We start from the raw sequence: 19,511 nt of genomic DNA, 5'->3' as shown, positions 1-19,511 counted from the left end.
ATCGACCCAAAAAGGCAAAACATCAAACCTATAATTTTCTTCCCAAAGACACTCCATTCCTACGCCAGCTTCTTTACGATGAATATTAATTTTTATTTCTGTCCCTTTTTATGCTGACCAAAACGACAACCAACGAGACATGTAGAGGACCGCTCAGATGAACCTTCCGGAACTTGGCCATGGTTTCCTAATGCGGCCACCAGAAAAACACCTGACGAATGTGAATTAGCATAAAACTCATTTAATGAAGAATGCACTCATAAGCAAATATTTGTCACCTTTTGCGGGAATTGTTTTTGGGAACGGAATGCCGTCCGTTAGGTCGGTTCGTACATAACTCAGAGCATAATGGTTTACGCATCAGTCGGGTAGAATTAGAAAAGACACAAACCAACAACGTCGCCTTATGCTGACATAAAACATTACGCATGTAATAACAAATGTGCTAATGGTGGTTTGTGTGAAGCGGCACCCATTCTCATTTATCCCGAATGTGTCGCGAGCAGCAGTGAAATGTCATCATAATTCTTTTCTATCGGTTAACGTGTTGTCACATCCTACCAGAAACAATAATTCAACCGTTGTATTTTACATTTAAAATTATGCTTTTTATATTTTTTTGTACTTTACTCGACATTTTATCGATGTGAAGTTGGCCGATATGGCCAGTAAAATGTAAACGCACTTCAAACAATAAGAGCCGGTAAAAAAATTGTCAAACTTAAGCAACAAATAGCATCCCAAAAGTTGCTAAAACATTCGACCCCAGTTCCCTGAAAGAACTTTTGCCATTGCCGCGCTAGTACTAATTAATGTATGGCTCGTGTTCACGTAACAATCGTGATAAATTGTTCTTGACAACAAAACCTTAACGGTCGCGACCGTGGCTACACATTCCAGTACCTTGTGCAACCACCAGACCATTGTGGTTAGATTGTGTCGTTTTCGCTCAACGTTCGCGTATTTGCCATTTTTCATAAGATCCCGAAACGAAGATCTGACACTCATGGTTAGACTTTGTTCCGAAAGGTGGAGAATTTGATGCTTCCATACTGGACTCGCCTACGGGGACTCGTCGAGGGCGTTTAAAAAAACACAGGTGCTACGATAGGCGTCTGGTTGATGGAGGACGATATTTCATCAACCATTTTGAACACCAGAAACTTACGTCCATGTTTTATTTTTTGCTTATAGCTACATCTGGCAAAAGCAAAGAGCAAATTTGTTAGACAGGTTGCATATCTTTAGGCGTTTAATTTTTCATTTTGTTTAATAGTAGTAATCTAATGTGCCGGAAGTTATACAAGCCACACAGCAGTGAACTAATATGAAAACGGGTATTAGCAGAATTTATAAAAGGTTAAACCAAACGCATTATCATGGCAATGGCATTTAGTAATATTTCTTACGACAATGTTACTGTCGCACAACCCATAACCCTGGCAAACATGATGTTCCAGATTATTGTAATATGTAAATTAAATGAAAATAATCTAAGAACAGAATCGTAGCTTTGTGTTTAATGTTTGTTTGATAAATCTCAACATGACCTTTATCATCTAAAGAATGCCAAATATTGACAACAAATCGTCACTTCTGGTATTGGTAACGCATCGAAGGAAATTTGATACCAAATTCATCTTATTGGTTTGCCATACGGGCCAGGATTTGTTAGACGAATTGTCTAACGCTTTTGATGTTGATAGGAATTTCTTTCCCCGAAGGGCCCACTTGGCCCGTCGCACATAAGAAGGCGCAGCAGTAATTGGATGCTTTACTTGTGTAGAAATTTAGTAAGTACCCCTAACCAACACATGTTCTTGAAAATCTGGGATGTTGATCATTGCAAATTGTGCTCCGTAAATCGAGTCAGTAAGAGCATAGCGTTTCTAAGATCTATTACTGTGATAAGGTACTTGAAATTTGGACACAAAATTCAGAAGTCAGCAAAGGTGCGTGTTTCGATAAGATGAATTGTAAACGGGTAACTTTCCAACAAAAGCTCACCAGAGTTAAGCTATTATGCTTCAATTATGCCAAACGTGCGTAACGGTACAATATTTATATATCTTAATCATAACAGTGCATTTCTTTTATTGGCGACTCGGTACAGCCACAAATCGCAGCTGTCGTCAGCAAACTGGCCCATAGATCTAACAACTTTAGGTTCAAGGCAATGGAACAGACCTTGTATGGATGCTTTATCAATCAATCGAGAATGACGTGCGTGGGGTTTTTGTGGGCTGATTTCACCTGAAAGCGTTTGTGTGCCAGTGCGTGAACTTGAACGTTGGCGAGATGCCAAAGGACAAGTGTTTTTCTATTGGCATAAAGTAAAGAAAAACAGTTGTCGAGTTGAAGAACCCAAGATCAAGGTCAGCGTCCAGACAACACACCCGCAAATGTCTTTATCAACCTTATGGGATACGTGAGCTGATTGTTAGACTTATTGCACATTGTTCACAATCATTCCAAAGTGCTCTGACTTGACAAATCACCGTAGACCCAGTGCCCCAGTTGGTGAAAATTTGTAAACAATTGTGGAATGAAAAGTAGATTCGTTAATATTTCATTTCCTCTTCCAGTACAAAGATGGGTTCCGCACAATGCTAGTGGTTTACATCGTTCACATTCCTAATGTACCTGACCTGCCAAGAAACCCACCCGCAAAGATGGCTTCAAGCCAACAACAATTCTCCAAGGATACATCATCGAAACGTGCCAACGATATTCCGAAGGAATGTGAAGGCAAATACTCCAAGGGCAGCCAAATAAATAAAACACCCGACGCCTCTGTTTGATTGTCCGTTATCATTGACAGCAGAACTCAGGTCCCGGATACGTCCGGAACATTCTTTTTTGCTACTTTCACACAACTGCTGTACTGCCATTTCGTCAGAATCGAATCACTCCGCAGGCAGGCACAGCTTGCCCGAATGGATGCCCAAAGAATACCCAACAATGTCGCATGGACAACATGGGGACAGAAAAAAGTACGCAAAACCTTAATGGAAACGCGTCCGGAACATCGTTCCGGAAAGGGGGTCTTGCTGCTGGCATCACTGATGGTCTACGGTCAATATTTACCGAAAAATGTTTTGGCTCTCCCGCTTTGGCTTTTCTTGCGTACAACATCCGTTGATTTTTGCATATCTTGCCTGCGACACAAACCATGCGGGAGGATGTTTAAGACCTCCCGGACATTCGCTTCATCCGTTGCAGATAACGCGCCAAAATGTAACGCTTTTAGCCTTCGCTTTCAAGGGGCAGGATGTGTCCATCCGTGTGAAGTCACTCGCCAGTGACGACAATTTACAGTTGAAATGGCTTTTTTAATCTTCAGCTGAACACGTGCGCATTGATCCAGAAAGCTTCCGCATACGCCTCTTACCGGTAGTGCGGCTCCACCGGTAAAAAGCTCGTTGTTTCAATATCCTACACCTGAGTGGTTTTGAAGAGGGATGATCGTGTCTTTTGAATTGTTTGCTCTATTATATTTATCACCCCAACAGACAAGCGTGACAGGTGTTCCAAAGGACAATTTCCCATATGAAAAGTTGATGACAAGGCATTATGCAAAGAAAGCAAAGCAAAGAAAAATAACAGCACACATACACACCAACAAAACACCGAGTGAACATTGCAAAATGGAAATAATCCATATAGGAAGCTTCAATAGACTATCATTTGAATTGCCATCGTAGGGAATACAGCAAGATCTATGTAAACTCATTTTAATCACTTCCTTCGTATCGGTTCCTATTCCTTTTGAACGAATTTTCATTCTACACCAAGCAGTCCTCACAGTGTCTCAACATTCTCCGGATGTAGCTAAGCTTGTGAAAAGGAAAACCATGTAATATCGGTCCTCCATTTCGGTTTTACAATTCTACATCCTTTCGGCAACTCAGTAAGGATGCAAGATTTAACGAATAAGATTTTTTTTTATTTTCTACGTGCCGGCTATACCGTTTGCCAAACATATTTCGGCTAGATGGAGAATGTGTCCCGTACTGGTAGTAGACGACAGGAAATGGATTTTGTGCTCCATCCCGAGCACCCGCTAAAGCTGAGTGTCCTGCAACACTAACCGTTGTGCAATGTTCATGTGGAGTTTTTGTAATGTACTTTATGCATATTTGCTTTCACCCACACAGGGAACGTAGTTGATAGTAACTATTTGTGAATGGAAACAGTTTTTCCACCACTATCCATGTGCTTTGGCTGTTAGACGCTGGAATTTCATTCAATCGATTTTGCAATTTCAAACTCCGATTCTCTCGGATTGGTTGTTCAAATAAAGTTTAGATTATGTTGTACAATTTTACAAAAAGTGCCTCTCAAACACATTTGCATTATTGATCACGAATGTATGTCACGAAGCGTAAATAATTGCTACGAAGGTTGAATAGCATCAACTAAACAAGCGATTCCTCGCCGTGTCTTGATATCGGTTCAGCACGTTGCGATTGAGCGCCTGAAAGGGAATTTTCAAAACGGAGCTGGGAGAAATAACACAATTTGAATGATTTGATTGTAGTCATGCTTTTTTATATTCTATTTTTTACATCGAAATTCTCTGTAAAGCGAAAAAAAATTTAAATTCTTCCTTCGGCCACGTGTGAGCGGTTTCCAGCGAACGCATAAAAAAGTGGAAGGGAGCAATCTTACCATGGTGGTGAATTTCCCCTCAACGTAGATGGAGAGTTGTGGTGAAATGGAGCTTCATGAATAGGTAAGCTTAGCGGCAGCCGTTACACGTACATGAATCGCTCATATAAAGCGTAAATTGATCGCTAAACATCAGTCAAGTGATTTACAATTGACCCCCACCGCGATTAATTCCTTTATGCCTTTTGTGCACTACGGGCGAATAGGTACTTAAATGTTTAACGCGCCTGGAAGGTTATTCATTGCGAGGTATTGCGAGGATTAAGTAGTAATTATCAACCACCCTTTTATTAAACGCTCCGTACTCTTGCATCGTTGTTTTTGTTATGGCTGGTTTAGCATTGCATTTTACCATTTCTTATCAGCGTGTAATGTTTAATTTCCCATGTACGAAATCTGCTGCAGAGCCTAACAAAACTTCGCTTCAGTTGAGGAGTAATTTAAGCGAAATTTGAATGATGCCTTCTTTGGAGAGCATTAGCTCACATCGTGGATGGATTGTTTATGCGTTACACACTGTACGTTGGTTTACAAGTGCGATCTCTGTCAATCCGTAGCCAATCGCCCGTTATCAGTCATACGGATCAACGATTTCCACATTCCCATAGCGAACAACAGTCCAATTACACTCCACGGGCACAGCTCATTGTGCTCGTGCGTTTTCCAGCGGACGGTTCACAAGCATCCTATACGATCAACAATGACTCGTAAGTACAACCGGAATACAGAACGATCATCTTCAACATCATTCAACCGATACTTTCGTTTCGTTGCCAGTTTTCCTGAACGGACGCTCGTACAGCTGCCTGGTTTGTCCAAAGTCCAGTCCATTCTGTTCGGAGCAGCAACATCCTCTGCAACGTTTGGTTTCGTACGATGAACTTATCTCGAAGTACTCCCGCAAGGTGAACAGTGATCAGTACGAAGCCATCGGTATCTACACCTGTCCGTACTGTACTCTAGACCGGCTGACTGTCGACTCACTGTACGAACATTCGCGCGATGAACATTCACTATCGGTTGCTATCGATGTACTCCCGAAAGTTCACTGTCCAGTTTGTGTGTGCTTCCGGTTGGAGAATTCCTCTGGCTTCATTCAGCAACACTCCGGCGGTTTATCGGAGCACATGCTCAGCAGGCATTGCCTTGCCAGCACGCATCAGTACCAGGATGAATTTAAGCTTCGTAGCGAGTTCTGTTGCGATGATGAGTATGAAATTATCCGATTTAGGGCTACGTTTTTATCGCCCACAATTATTACCACGGAAGTACTTTCACGATATGCGGACGACAATCAGGATGGTTTACAATCGTACGGGTATTTCTTAATTCCATATTAATATCGCAATTTTCCTTTGCCGCTTATTAAACAGCGATTCTTTCTGCAGCAACATCAGCCCCAAGCATTTGACTCCTGTGTGCCCTATTTGTTTGGAGCAAATCGATCCGGCAACTTGTAAGAATTTGCAGCTGTGTGTTCATCAATTCCACGGCTTGTGCATTGACCGATGGTTACAAGAGAAAAAATGCTGCCCAGTGTGTAGGTGTGAATGTTCCTGATTCGATTTTTAGCTTCAATCTTCGGTAGCATAAATTGTATAAATATTTAAAACAAAATTAACTTTAAATAAATAATCAATTTATCAACCCAAAGAGTGCAATATAATTAAATGCATTTGTTAGGATACTTCTTCATGATCAGGAAGAATCACATATATTTCCAAGACCTTAATCTATAAGCACTTATAAACAAATTGCATATGGAGACAGATATAGCTTCCGTACAGCTAGGGATTTGCGTAGCGAACACGTGACACTATCATGAAGTTACCACCTATTTCCACCGCCGCCTCCACGAGTACCACGGAAACCACCACCACGTCCTCCGCCTCCTCCACGACCACGGAAACCTCCGCCGCCACTGCCATCGCTACCACCGCCGCCTCGGCCACGAAATCCACCGCCACCACCACCTCTGCCACGGAAGCCACCAGGACCACCACGGCCACCCGGTTTGCCCACACGTCCACCTGGTCGGCGAGTCTGATTTCCCGGTAAAAATCGTGCAAGTGGCAACAGTTTCGCCGAGTCAATAAACAGCTTCTGCTTCTCCTGGAAACCGTCCGGCTTCATGTTGTCATTCAGCTTGATCGACACGTAGAAATCCCGCAGATTACCAAAGATCTCATCGACCTTGCCGATCAGCTTCTCGCCCTCCATATAGATTGGTGCATTGAAGAATGGTACATTTGGTACTTCCACTTTAGCGATCAAATCCTCCTGACACGGATAATCGTAATATCCAAGGGGAATGATATTCTTTGGACCCTCGTCCCGGGAGCCGAAACTTCGATTGTTGAAACCGCCACGGAATCCACCGCCGCCTCCACCTCCTCGGCCACCGCGACCACCGCCGAAACCTCGTCCACCACCACCGAAACCTCGTCCACCGCCACCACCACCACCACCACGTCCACGGAAACTCATATCGAACAAACTGTAACGGCAGGTAAACAAGCCGGATCATTAAAAGTGAGGTTAGGTGTCTTCGCACAACCGTTTCGCGTCCGGTGTTAACTACATTACGAAGGCTACAGGTAGGCGAAATTATGTTAGAACTACCATTATTTGAATCGTCCTAATGGGTATTCAGGTAAAAACCAGGCGTCTTATCAAATTTGGAAATAACAAATCTTGCCTAGCACATTGTCAACAACATAACGCATCGTACACCACCGGTATTGTGATTGCATTTTATCAATTTCATATCAAACACAATATTGACTATTTGGTACTCACCAAAAACCAATAACACGATCAATCTGGAGTCAATAGTCTTTAATTTCGCTGGAAATTCAAGTGTTCTTGCAATTAAGATGCTCACAATTCCATGGCACGTTGTCTTTTCCCAAACAACCTACCACATGTTTACATCCCACCGGTTGTCAAACACATGTGCCAACTGTCATCATACGGCGCCATCACTACGTTCCAAATTATTCTACGAACAGGCAGATCGACACAGAAAGAATAATTTTTTCATGCAAAATTATGCCTGGATATGGATTCTAATTTTGTAGATGAAAAGTATCATTGTTTCATTTGCTAGAATTTAATATCTGTGGCGCATTGGTCGTCCATTTAATAATGTTGCGGATACATATTTGCCAACAACAATCTTTGTCGAGTTCGTAAACCATAGAGTATAAACATTTCATTTCTTCGTTTGTTTACGCCACAAACGTCAAGGCCAGTTTACGAAGTTGCGGCTTGTGGTAGAAAACCGAAAATACAGCATCAATAGCGGTTTCTGTTCGAAGCGTCTTTCAATTTCATTCAATAGCTGAAGTTACAATCTTCGAAATGGCTGAAGAAGAACAAGTATTGTCGTTTTATTTTCCTTATTCATTAATTGTATTCGTAATTGTTTGATGTGCCGCTTTGTTGTAGATGCCGATCATTCCCGTAAAGGAACCCTTGGATCTTATCCGGCTTAGTTTGGATGAAAAAATTTACGTAAAAATGCGATACGAACGTGAATTGCGAGGACGATTGCATGTAAGACTCCTTCACTTGATTAAACTGATTGCGATTTTAATGTTTTTATCTCTTTCTTTGTCTTCCACGCAATCTAGGCGTTCGATCAACATCTTAACATGGTGCTGGGCGATGCCGAAGAAACAGTCACCACGGTAGAGATTGACGAAGAAACTTATGAAGAGGTGTACAAAACCACCAAACGCACCATTCCAATGCTGTTTGTGCGTGGCGATGGAGTCATACTAGTTTCGCCGCCGATGCGTGTTGGCAGTTAAACAGTGTAATCTATCCATGTTATGAGCAAAGATGTAAAGAAAAGGGTACCATGCTTAAATGAAATTCGGACAGTTTGCTCATTTTATTCCAAAAAAACGAAAAATTACATCTGTTGTTCTCCACTCTGTGGAATGAAGTTGGTAAGGCCGTTCAGGGACCCGCGATGTTAAACTTCCGAAATCATTTTAACACCCTTCAAGCCGGCCAAGATATTGCACCCTGTTATGCGCGACATCTCAATGCGAGTCTCAATGTCGGCACTGCCAATATGAGGTAATACCACAACGTTTGGGAGCGTTAGCAGTGGATTATCCAGAGGCAATGGTTCGGGTGTAGTGACGTCCAACCCAGCAGCCTGTATTTTACCCGCACGTAAAGCATGAATCAAATCGTGCTGTTCGACCACTCCACCCCGGCTGGTGTTAATTAGGATTGCCGAAGGTTTCATGCGCGAAAAAACGGCATCGTTGAACAGATTGGCCGTTTCCACATTGTACGAACAGGCAATGATGAGGAAATCACTCGTTTCGATCAACTCATCGAACGGAACTTGCGTGACGCCCAAATCCTCCGCTGTGAGAAATTTATCCGTGCGACTCGTGAACTGAATCCGCGCTGGTTTAAATGGTGCTAAACGTTTCGCCACCTCTTGGCCGATGCGGCCGAAGCCAAAAATTCCGACCAGCGAATCTTTTACTCCCTTGCCACACATCCACATTGGAGACCACGATTTCCAGCCACCAGTGTGAACTTGCTTGTTTGCTTCCAATAATCGACGTGCTGTTGCCAGCAGCAAGGCAACGGTTAGTTCGGCCGTTGCGTCTGTTAGTACATCCGGTGTGTAGCCAATACGAATTCCTCTCTGTTTGCATTCTTTCACATCGATATGATCGTAACTGTGGAGCAGAAACGAATATTCTTAACTGATTTTAAGGCCAAATCCGTTGCAAACTTACCCGACTGAGATGGTGGAGATGACCTTAAGATTTGGTCCCGCCTGATCGAGCAACTCCTTGTCGATGCGATCGTTTAATGAACAGTAGATTGCATCTTTTCCCGCCACATTTTTGAGGAATTCATCCCTCGGCACAGGATAAGCTTCGTCCCACAGTGAGATATCACATCTGAAAGCGAAAACGAATAGTTGAATGGTAACTTTAAGCCAGATTTGTGGGGTCATTTTATGTAACGCTACAGAAGAAACCCTAATTACTTACTCTTCCCTTAACAGATCCAACCCAATTCTGGCATAATCGTTTCGGGTTACGTACACTTTGGGCTTCATCTCAAAACAGCAATAATGTCGATGCGTCTGTGTAGTGACTGTTCTAGCCGCAGAGATGGATCGCTGAGGCCGTCTTGAATGTACATCAACCCTGGACCGTGCCGAACCTCTCAAGCTGGCAGTCGATAGAGCTGCAGAAAGCTGACGAAACACTGGATTCATTCCACGAATGGTCGACAAACGTTAACAAACTGCCCCTAATTATTCCCAGTGCTGGTGCGATCGTGATAGTCAAACGATTTGTTCTGTATTCATCAAAACTGTCCTAATTCTCCGTCCTGAGCCTTATGTAAGGTTTGTGTACACCAGCACAACGCTGCGTCTTTGTTTCACAAGCTCTTCAAAAAAGAAAGACCGAGCTTCAAACAGTTCACAGTTGGAGAAAGTCAAGCAAGTTTGTTTTTGTACCTATCATTCAAGTATTCATCTTTTCCATGTCTATTATTTGCACCATAATTGATAGTACCGTCAATAAAATTCAATCCACCATCACTTTGTGGTTCTCGTCACATTTTCAAATCGTTACGAATGCAAACTACTACACTTGTCGTTTCTCATTTCAGAAATAAACTGTGGCCTCATATGGTCTCCTCTTCAAGACGGTGCGCACTTTCCGTAGCTGGTTGATAATGTCTTGAAAGACGAATGAGGTCAGACCAACAAACCAGAGCCCAATCAATGTCACGGTGAAACCCACTTTCACTTTGATAAGATGGGCTTGTTTAATATACTTACATCGATCATAGAGCGAATAATCAATCACGAGCAAATGTGTGTTCTATTGCTTCAGGGCCTTTTTCTTAAAACGTACCTGTTGGCTTTTGTTGATTAAAACAGCAAATTTTCCCAAATTTCCACACCAGCGATGTGAAATTTCTGGACCGTACGGCCAAGAAACGTCAGAATCAGCTGTTTGTAAACAAACGAACCCTTTCATAAAGCAAGCTGCCCAGTTTGGCAAGGCTAAATGCTCCAAGTGATCAAAGCAGTTATTGGAAGACCGTGTAAATATACAGCCTGGCAGACAACCGGAACGTTTAGTAGCATGTCCAAAAAATCCAACAAAACAGCTGGCGGCAAACATTCTAAAGCGGAAAAAAATGAGACAAACTGCACGCAGGCTCCGATTGGTCCTGTGCTGGTAGATGCAAAGACTGGAAACTTGATAGTTAAGATATTGGCCAAACCGGGAGCAAAAACGAGCGGAATTACTGATGTTAATGAGGAAGGAGTTGGATGCCAAATAGGTAAGAGCGGACAGGCAATGATGGGTGCACGATTGGTCAAAATTGTACAACATTTGTTTCCATTTTAGGCGCTCCTCCAATCGATGGTGAAGCCAACACGGAATTGATTAAATATCTTTCAAAACTGCTTGATCTACGCAAGAGCGACATAAGTCTCGATCGTGGATCCAAATCACGCCAGAAGACGATCGTGCAAGATAAAGCTGGTTGTCGGCATAGCCCGGAACAGTTAATTGCTATATTTCGCAACGAAGCGTCCGCCGGAATGTAGCCAATCACGGCAGGTGAGATTAATAAAATCTCAGACAACAATTCCAATAATAAACGCGTCGTTTGTTACTTTTAGCTCATCACAATACAGTGTGGGTTTACATTCATAATCGCAATGTGTAGAAATGTAGTTCTGATACTGATTTCGGATAATGAAGATTTCGAACCAAAAGCAGAGCGGACAATAGAGAAATAGGACATCTACAAACGATTTTCGTAATTTATGGATATTACGTACAAATATGTTTTAAGCTACTTGGGATAGGATTTAAGACCATGGTAGCTAAGCTATAAGCAGAATGTAAGACGAAAAAAAAAAATATCTGTAATATATTTATTTCTTAAACTTTGATCTCATTTCGCTATTGAACATCATACAATGCATCAGGGACGTGTGTGCCTGTATCGCTCTGTCCGCATCACGTATGCCACGTGAAATCTTTTGACGAAACTTCACAACTCCAATAAACAAGCGAGTCCCGAATGAGAATATAAATTGTTGTGTGATAAACAGATAAAAACAATTTCCTTGTGGTTAAATAAGACTACTTCCTATACCCTTGCCCGGGATATAATGCAAGTAGTGGTGCTTCATTTACTATATGCATTAAAAATGGAAACGGACAGTGGAGTGGCAATACCTAAACAAAAAAAAACACAAACAGTGGAATTAAAATTGAACAACAATCGTTAGCCTTTACGAACTTTACACACTAGAATATTTCGTGGCCAGCGTTTTAAACAATACAACGTTACGCTAATTGCAACAGAACGAAAGGATTTTTCCGACTTGACACCAATAAATAACTTGGGTATTGTTTGAAACACTGAAGCTCTGCTGGAAGATAGGAGTAATATAGTGCTCACTTAAAAAATGCGTTTCTATTCGTTGCAAGTCGGAAAAAGATGAGTGCTTGAGTGTGTCTAACCCATCATGTAGACATGCCCAGTAATCAATACAACTCCTGATGGAGTACAATAAATTTGCTAAAAGTTGCCACTTCTGGCGCAACCGAATAGAAAACACCGAAAGCGGTTATTAGGAATGTCTGATACGACAAAAGAACGCATTCCCATCGTTGCGTGGAGTTTTCAATTTATGGTTCTCCGAAAAGCATTTCCGATCCAGGAGGTATACGCCCACTGGCCGGGAAACTAAAATATTGCGCCGATTGAAATACATTCGCCAATTGGGCAGGCGACGTTGCTGTTGTCGTCATTGTCGTTGCTACCACAACCGCCCCCGTCGAGCTGGGATTTGCTTCCTCTATTGATCTAGCCAGTGTATCCGTGGCAGGAGCGCCTACCATAGTAGCACCGTTACTGGTGCCAGTGCTTGGGACGCTACCGGTTCCGTTATCGATTTGCAGTGTCAGGTTGTAAGGATCGTTGATGTAGTCCGAGTAGATGTCGGTTGCTTCCGCCGGGGCTGGATTCGGCTGTACAAAAATCGGCGCAAAACTTTGGGCAATACCGATGGGTACGTGCTGCAGGGAAGGATACTGTGAACCTGCTAGACGATGACTCAATGGAACATTTCCAGTTTCTACATCGGGAATCGTGGACACCTCGGTGCTGTTTTCTGATTCATTTCCTTTAAAGTCCAGTGTACTCATTGGCAAATGTTGTGTACGAGACCCCAGGAATCCCGGGAGTTCGATAATTTTTGAAGCAGCTGGTGCTACCATTGGAGGTTCGGGCTGCACCGGTGCCATTGTTTGATGTTGTTGCGATATGGCATCCCTTTCAGGAGACGGCAACATTACGTTCAATGTATCTTCATGCGCAACCGCCAACGATTCTGCTGGTGGCGGTAACGTGGTGACACGCGGCAGCATCAGCGGAAGTGTATTAAAATCACCCGTTGCTGTACTGTTCATCAATAGATTGTTAGAAGCTATTCGGTGTACTGGAGAACGATGTACTTCAACCGTCGACACCGTATGACTGGCGGTTGGTATTGTTTGTTGCTGAACAAATGAATCCGGTGGAGAAGACGACAACAACGATGCAACCGAAACTGTTGGTATGGGTACTGGATGTAGTACAACACGTGGATGAATACTTTCTGTAACGGCTGAGCTGTTATTTATCTGACCTCCTTCTAAAATATGTTGTTGCTCTCCGGCAAGTGACGGTGGTATCATTGGGCTAGTATGAGATATTCCGGTGACTGCGTTTACTGTTCCGGCGTTTGCTCCGCTAATACTAACCGATGATCGGACGGCTGTAAACAGAAAATAGTAGATGAGTTTGTCTAAACTATTGTAAATCTAGCTTGTAAGCTTTTGTACCTTCTTGCTTGAACAGGTCATCCTTGAGATTGGGCAAAAATCCGGATATTCGCTGCCATGTGACATCCCACAGCATAGAATGCGTAACACCATCAGTGTTGTGAAACACACAAACCTGTCGCGAGACAATAGATTAGTGACCGGTTTGATAAACGCTATCATAGCTACTACATCTTACCGAATGCATAACGAGTAGCATATTCTTAAGGCTTTCCAATACCGCCTCATACAACATATCCGAACCAGCCGTCATGAAACGTTCAAAATAGTCCAATATTTCGAGCCATAGTTCCTGAAAATTGGGCAATGCAATCAACGGTGTTAAATGGTGTAGAAACACTTTGGACATAATCGTTGCCGTTCGTATGCGGGACTCCTCAAGCAGGGACACCTCTACCGGACCAGTCGCTTTTTCCTGCAACAGTTCCTGCAGCAAGGGAAACAGAACCTAAGGAACAACATAGGAAGAAAAATGAGTATATACACAGACTCAGCACATGCCATCAGTTGAACATACCTGCTTGAAGCAACCTGCCCATTCTAATCCAGTCAATGTTTGTAGGTCCTGGACAAGTAGGGCGCGCTGTAAGCACGTGATAGCACTGGTGCGAACCTGTCGCCGATGATCAGTTGCGAGTCGTGCAATCCCCTGAAGCAGCGGACACCAGCCTTGCGACCACAGTGATGAACACTGGGGCACTGCGCCACCTTCTTCGGCCCACCAGCGAAAGATTTGTGCCGTGCGTGTATGCAGCGTATGCATCAGATCGAGTAGCTGGATCGATATTGATTGATACCGCTCGGGCAACTCTTCCGATTCACTATCGCTACTGTCCATCGCCAGCGATGAAGATGAAGATGAGGACATGCCGGCACCCTGATGCGAAGCACCCTCTCGCTTCCGTTGACGATCCTTGGCCGATCCGGGTTTCTTTTTGTTCGATGTATAGTCGCGTTGCTGTTGCTGATGTGGCTGGCTCATAGAAGCTTCCACAAAGGTGCGTATGCAGCGTACACAACTTTCAAAGTTGTACGGCGTGATGTGTGCCACGTTACGTACGATAAACGCCAAACTTTCCCAACATTTCACCAACGCGAATGGGGAGTGTTCGAGCAGCTTGCAGTGATACTGAATCGAATGCTGAACGCAGGCTGCCGGAGACTGGCCTCCAGATCCTGCCGGAACAAGATCGATTGCATCCTTATTGACCATTATCCACGCATCACCTGTAGTCGGACTGCTTGGGAGTGGTGCCGGAGAGGGAGCTGGGGCAGCCGGTTTTACCAGTGGCATTGCAGCAGTGCTCAGCTCGGAATCGGAAATGTACCCGCGGTCGGGCAGTCCCGAATCTTCCTCGCTACTCACCGCTCCATCCGATTTGGTACCGCTGATCGCTACCTGATCGACGGTATAATCCGGTGGCATTGCTCCTGCACCGACACATTCTAGCACCGTGAACACGATCGCCCAATCCGCCTCGGTGTGGATGTTTTGGGCACTTGTTTTCAGCAGTTCGTACATACCAATCGAGATAGGCTTCGAGATGGCTAGTATGACTGTGGGCCGCAGTGCCAACAGCATTCGTAAGCTCTGCAGAATGGTGGAGCAGATTTCTTCGTTGCGCATTAGATAGATGGCTAGCTTGAGCAGTGCGACGGTCGTACGCTGCAGCAGGTAGGTGTATTCATTCGTCGAGGCACCCACCAACAATGTGTACAGCTTTTCCTGCACACGGGACCAAACCGGTAGCAACCGGTCGCGATTCTGTATCAGCACCTTCACCAGCAGCTCGAGCAGAAACACGACCGTACACTCGCCGTACGGTGGCGCGGTAGATTTGTGGGCGTCTGGTGGTACGATCATTGCTAGCAAACACCCGATCAATTCCTCAAGCGATTCTAGCTGCAAAAACTTCGACTCGTTCACGATCTGCTCGATTTGGCATTCGCGTACGCACTTTCGCGACAGTTTGATCACCTCCTGCTCTTCGTACGAAGGCTGTCGCTGACCGTCGTTCGCCAGGTACGAGTACAGCGAACTGAATAGCCCAGCCTCCGTCTTTGGCAATGGGTTTGGTTCGCGCAGAAGCATAACCTTACCGTTGGCTTCACAAAAATCTTCCGCTTCCATCAGTGCTTTAGGCAGTAGCTTTAACTTGAAAAGCTGTAACAGCACATCGGTCGTGTGCCGCCAACCTTCCCGCATACAGTCGCCGTGTTCGTGTATCAGCCCAAACACGGTGCGCATTGCTAGTTGCGCTTTTACGTTCTGACCAAACATAACGCTGGCCGTGATTTCATTTGCATCGTTCGGCGGTGGCGTTAGGAGGGTCGTAAATTTGCACAGCGTTAGGATAAGTGCATCAAAATCGCCGTGCAGCTGGAAATGTGCTGCTATCGAGGCCGATTTCATGAAACCTCCAGTTGCCTTCTGGTACAGCGACACATTGTCGAGCGATTTGTCGAAAACGAAGCTAAGGGCGGCTAGTGTTGACCCCTGTATAACGCGGTACAGCTCACGATCGTGCTGCGGTCCAAAGACGTGATGGAAGATGCCGTCTTTAGTAGCACCACGTCGCAGCAGCACCTTCCAGAGATAGTTCTCACGCACCAGTCCCGTCTGTTCCGCGGGCATAACAATTTCTTCGTTTCTGTTAGATATCGAAAAGCATTTCATTATTAACGTACCACAGTCAGTAAAAAACTCCTCCAATTTCTATTACCTTATCGAATGATAAATTTTTGTAAGCATTTCCTGGTCAAAATCTGAGTTCCCATTCAAACCCCGCAAGTTGCGTAGGAAATCGTCCACTGTCATCGGTACGTTTAGTCGCTTCGCATTGTGATTATGTTGATCCATGTTCAGCATGATCACTGCGTACGCCAAACGGAAGGCAGCGTCCGTGTTGGCGAACGGTTCGTTATTGCATTCCTAGAAACAAGCCAAAAAGATTTCCGCCGTTACAACCGAAAAATGAACTAAAATTCTGTTACACACTTACATGCCAATGGTCGGCAAAATGTTCCATCACGAGCGAAATCAGTGGAGCTTCCCCAGGCAATCGGAACGTTTCCAGATACAATCTAAGTGCCAGATCGATAGTTAAACCGGCAAAATCGAACGATTTCACAAACACCTCCAAAATGCGGCTTTCGACGTTCTTTTTCTTACTAATGTACTCCCCAATCATCTTTTTGTCAAGGCCAGAGTTTGCTCGCAAAAATTGTGCCACTTCCTGTGGGTCGAGAACAGTATTCAGCAGCCCATTCTCCTGCAGAAACTGTATGCCTTTTTCTGGACGCTGGTTAAACAGATCAGTTCCCTGCGTCAGTAAGCGTTTCTTCCGTTTGATTGCCGCTAGCTCTTCGTGCGTTCGCTTTTGTGGCGACTCGGTAGGTAGTGTTGCTCCTTCGATGGCAGCCTCATCTACACCGGACGATGCTTCCCGGCTTAAACGATCACTTTGACTAGAGTGCAGAAATTTGCTAATGTTCTCCACTACTATCGCCGGTTCTGTGTTGCCTGTTGTATCTTCGGAGTCAGCCTCCAGTTCTAACGTCACCTGTCCATCGCTATTTCGAATGGACGACGTACTCGGAATCGTTGACGCATCCAACACGAGCTTTGCCGTGGCGTAGGAATTATTTCTAGAATGTCTCATGTACTTCGGTTTCTGTCCATTTTTTGCTTGAACACAATTCCGTTCAATCGACTCAACAATCGTCAACAGTGCATCCATCGAGAGTGTATGAATGCTGTAGATGGCTTGTGTCGCCGAAAGCGTGTTTTTCGACAACAGTTTCGTCAGGTCCTCGAACAAATTGGAACAGTAAAGGTCGCAATCATAATTGATGTACAACTCGGCTGCGAACCCCGGAATTCGCCACAGCTGCAGTAAATTGTCCATCGCTAATTCGCGCGCCTCGTACAGTATCCTTGGACTATCGTTCATAATCATGTCTGCCACACGGGTGAGGTAATGCTCGAGCTGAAACTTTACTTGTGCCCGAAGCGATTCAAAAAGTAGAAACGAAAGCTGCAACCCGGCTGCAAATATCGATATCCGTTCGGTGGCGAGTAGTGCGAACAGATTGCGGCACAGATCGTCCTTCACAATGGTGAGTAATGAATCGTACCGACCGATGCTGTCTGCACCTACCTCAAACGTTACCGTGAGAAGTGTCAGCCCCATATGGATCATGACATCTCCGTTTTGTTTGTCCATTGGATTACACAATGAAATCAAAAATCGAAAAAGCTCCCGAATGCACGGCAGACCATATGGAACGTGTGAAACCGTCGATGCGTTCCCTACCGTAGGAACCTCCTCATCTGGCTGCTGTGACGTAAAACGAACACCAACAGAATTCACAAACGATGGATCAGAAGCAGCCGTTTCTTCGGTGCCCTGCTGTGGTGCAGTTTCCGGCTCGGGCTCAGGGACGGCGGAACTTCCATCTCCGGCTGCTGTTACCGTTGGTTCCACAGCAGACGCTTTGGGCGTTTGAGAAATAGAACCCTGCAGGTCGAAAATAACCCCGGCGGGTGTGGCTGGTGTGGTTGACAGTGGTAGTGCCTTGAGACGATTGGGGGCCGTAAGCATCACTGGTGTGACTGGTTCTTCCCCCGAACCTGCCTGATTGGTTGGATCCTCCGTACTGGATGCGGTCACAATTTTCGGCACCGACGGAACTGTTGCTGTAACGCTAGGGACACTTGAGGCAGCTTTCGGTTCTTCTTTCATGCTCGATTTACTGTACTTTCTTCGCTTGCCTGGTTGATCCATCGAACTTGAACGCATTTTCAGTGTCTTCAGTGTGTTGTAGCTTCCACCTTCCACGAACTGTGGTAGCCGCATGAACAGCAGTAGCACTATATCTTTCAGCGCATTTTCAGCCGTACGTCGCACTAATTCGTTAAGTCGTGGCTCAAAGCACAACCGGAAGCAACTCAGTATGATATCGCACATACTTTCATCCGACAGCGCGCTACCTTCCGGGCTGAGCACCAACGTACGGAGCACCTGTATGATCTTCATCAGTACCACCCCATCGGACGTTTGATCCGTGCCGACGAATCGTGCGTGCGTCACCGCGTCGGCAATGTTTTCGACCGTGGCAGCGAGGGTCGAGTGTGTTGGGTCGATTAAACCATACGACAGAAACTTATTCACGGCTGAGAGGGCAAGGCTAGTAACCGGACCCGTCGTTTCTTCCGATCGTATCACGTCCAAAAACGGAGAAAGAAACATGTTCGGTTCAACCAGACGAAGATCTTCCACCTGAAGCAACACTTCTTTGAGCTCTTGAAAACTCTTTAACAGCACATCCTTGTCGTCATCCTTGCAATGAAAGTTAATTTTACGGGATAATGTTACTCACAGGCATTCAAAATGTATCGCTAAGTTCCGCGACAATCTGCCCCTCGGGGCATGAAATGATTCCAGATGGGAAATTTTAGCATCACCAATCCAGTAAACCCCCTTCGTTACCTGGTACGTGTTGAAGCTCCACCTTGACCCGCGGCGCATTGCCGTCGTCAGGGTGGACATTTCACCTCGTACGACGAATATTCCATTCCCGGGCGGCGACATTTTTGTCGGGCGGCCAGCAGCTGGCCAACGGAACACAAGACGGGCACCAACTAGCAAAATTTCTTTGGGTAAATCGAATTTGTGTCACTTTTTTCCTACTTCCACCATAACTTCCAACTCACAGTAGTGACGTTTACTATTTTTTCTCACTTGCCATCGAGCTCCTCGCTCGCTCGCCGTTTCCTTTCGTCTCCTTTCCAATAACAAACGACAGAAATGTCATCTGATTTTACGCTGACAGGCCGGTAGAGAAACGTCGGGGCAAATTTTGCTGGAACCTATTGCGCGGAACATGCATAATTTCTGTATGGAGTAGAATCCGTTGAAGATTTCC

General features: G+C 44.8%; 6 protein-coding genes across 8 annotated transcripts; 3 read left to right on the top strand and 3 right to left on the bottom strand.

Annotated features, from left to right (window-relative positions):
• The first annotated feature begins 2,672 nt into the window (after positions 1-2,672).
• Positions 2,673-6,231, top strand: LOC128298776 (uncharacterized). Its single transcript, XM_053034558.1, has 3 exons — positions 2,673-2,795; positions 5,400-5,989; positions 6,060-6,231. Exons 1-3 carry the CDS (start codon positions 2,673-2,675, stop codon positions 6,229-6,231), a joined length of 885 nt encoding a protein of 294 aa, XP_052890518.1.
• A 126-nt stretch (positions 6,232-6,357) lies between these two features.
• Positions 6,358-7,610, bottom strand: LOC128297485 (H/ACA ribonucleoprotein complex subunit 1-like). The gene is made up of 2 exons (XM_053033135.1): positions 7,471-7,610; positions 6,358-7,168 (listed from the first exon to the last, which is right to left on the bottom strand). Exon 2 carries the CDS (start codon positions 7,156-7,158, stop codon positions 6,499-6,501), a length of 660 nt encoding a protein of 219 aa, XP_052889095.1. The 5' UTR covers positions 7,159-7,168; positions 7,471-7,610; the 3' UTR covers positions 6,358-6,498.
• Positions 7,611-7,924: 314 nt separating this feature from the next.
• LOC128299873 (U6 snRNA-associated Sm-like protein LSm3) lies at positions 7,925-8,568 on the top strand. Its single transcript, XM_053035998.1, has 3 exons — positions 7,925-8,052; positions 8,122-8,229; positions 8,307-8,568. Exons 1-3 carry the CDS (start codon positions 8,035-8,037, stop codon positions 8,484-8,486), a joined length of 306 nt encoding a protein of 101 aa, XP_052891958.1. The 5' UTR covers positions 7,925-8,034; the 3' UTR covers positions 8,487-8,568.
• Positions 8,552-10,667, bottom strand: LOC128299870 (glyoxylate reductase/hydroxypyruvate reductase). Of its 3 annotated transcripts, none has more exons than XM_053035996.1 (4): positions 10,584-10,667; positions 9,705-9,913; positions 9,444-9,611; positions 8,552-9,383 (listed from the first exon to the last, which is right to left on the bottom strand). In XM_053035996.1, the coding sequence occupies exons 2-4, from the start codon at positions 9,770-9,772 to the stop codon at positions 8,654-8,656; spliced, it is 966 nt and encodes a 321-aa protein (XP_052891956.1). In that variant the 5' UTR covers positions 9,773-9,913; positions 10,584-10,667; the 3' UTR covers positions 8,552-8,653. The 3 variants fall into 3 exon arrangements, with proteins under 3 accessions (XP_052891956.1, XP_052891955.1, XP_052891954.1); XM_053035995.1 differs by having other exon boundaries at positions 9,705-9,924; positions 10,584-10,665; XM_053035994.1 differs by lacking the exon at positions 10,584-10,667 and having other exon boundaries at positions 9,705-10,463.
• On the top strand, positions 10,576-12,191 carry LOC128299872 (UPF0235 protein C15orf40 homolog). Its single transcript, XM_053035997.1, has 3 exons — positions 10,576-11,019; positions 11,088-11,303; positions 11,366-12,191. Exons 1-2 carry the CDS (start codon positions 10,740-10,742, stop codon positions 11,288-11,290), a joined length of 483 nt encoding a protein of 160 aa, XP_052891957.1. The 5' UTR covers positions 10,576-10,739; the 3' UTR covers positions 11,291-11,303; positions 11,366-12,191.
• A 13-nt stretch (positions 12,192-12,204) lies between these two features.
• Positions 12,205-19,201, bottom strand: LOC128299869 (Golgi-specific brefeldin A-resistance guanine nucleotide exchange factor 1). The gene is made up of 7 exons (XM_053035993.1): positions 19,076-19,201; positions 16,586-18,925; positions 16,307-16,515; positions 14,101-16,234; positions 13,762-14,031; positions 13,584-13,698; positions 12,205-13,516 (listed from the first exon to the last, which is right to left on the bottom strand). Exons 1-7 carry the CDS (start codon positions 19,175-19,177, stop codon positions 12,387-12,389), a joined length of 6,300 nt encoding a protein of 2,099 aa, XP_052891953.1. The 5' UTR covers positions 19,178-19,201; the 3' UTR covers positions 12,205-12,386.
• Positions 19,202-19,511: the final 310 nt, after the last annotated feature.

Source organism: Anopheles moucheti, chromosome 2, assembly GCF_943734755.1.
Source record: "Anopheles moucheti chromosome 2, idAnoMoucSN_F20_07, whole genome shotgun sequence".
In the NCBI taxonomy this organism is placed as follows: domain Eukaryota; kingdom Metazoa; phylum Arthropoda; class Insecta; order Diptera; family Culicidae; genus Anopheles; species Anopheles moucheti.
This window is presented reverse-complemented; position numbering and strand designations above follow the sequence as displayed.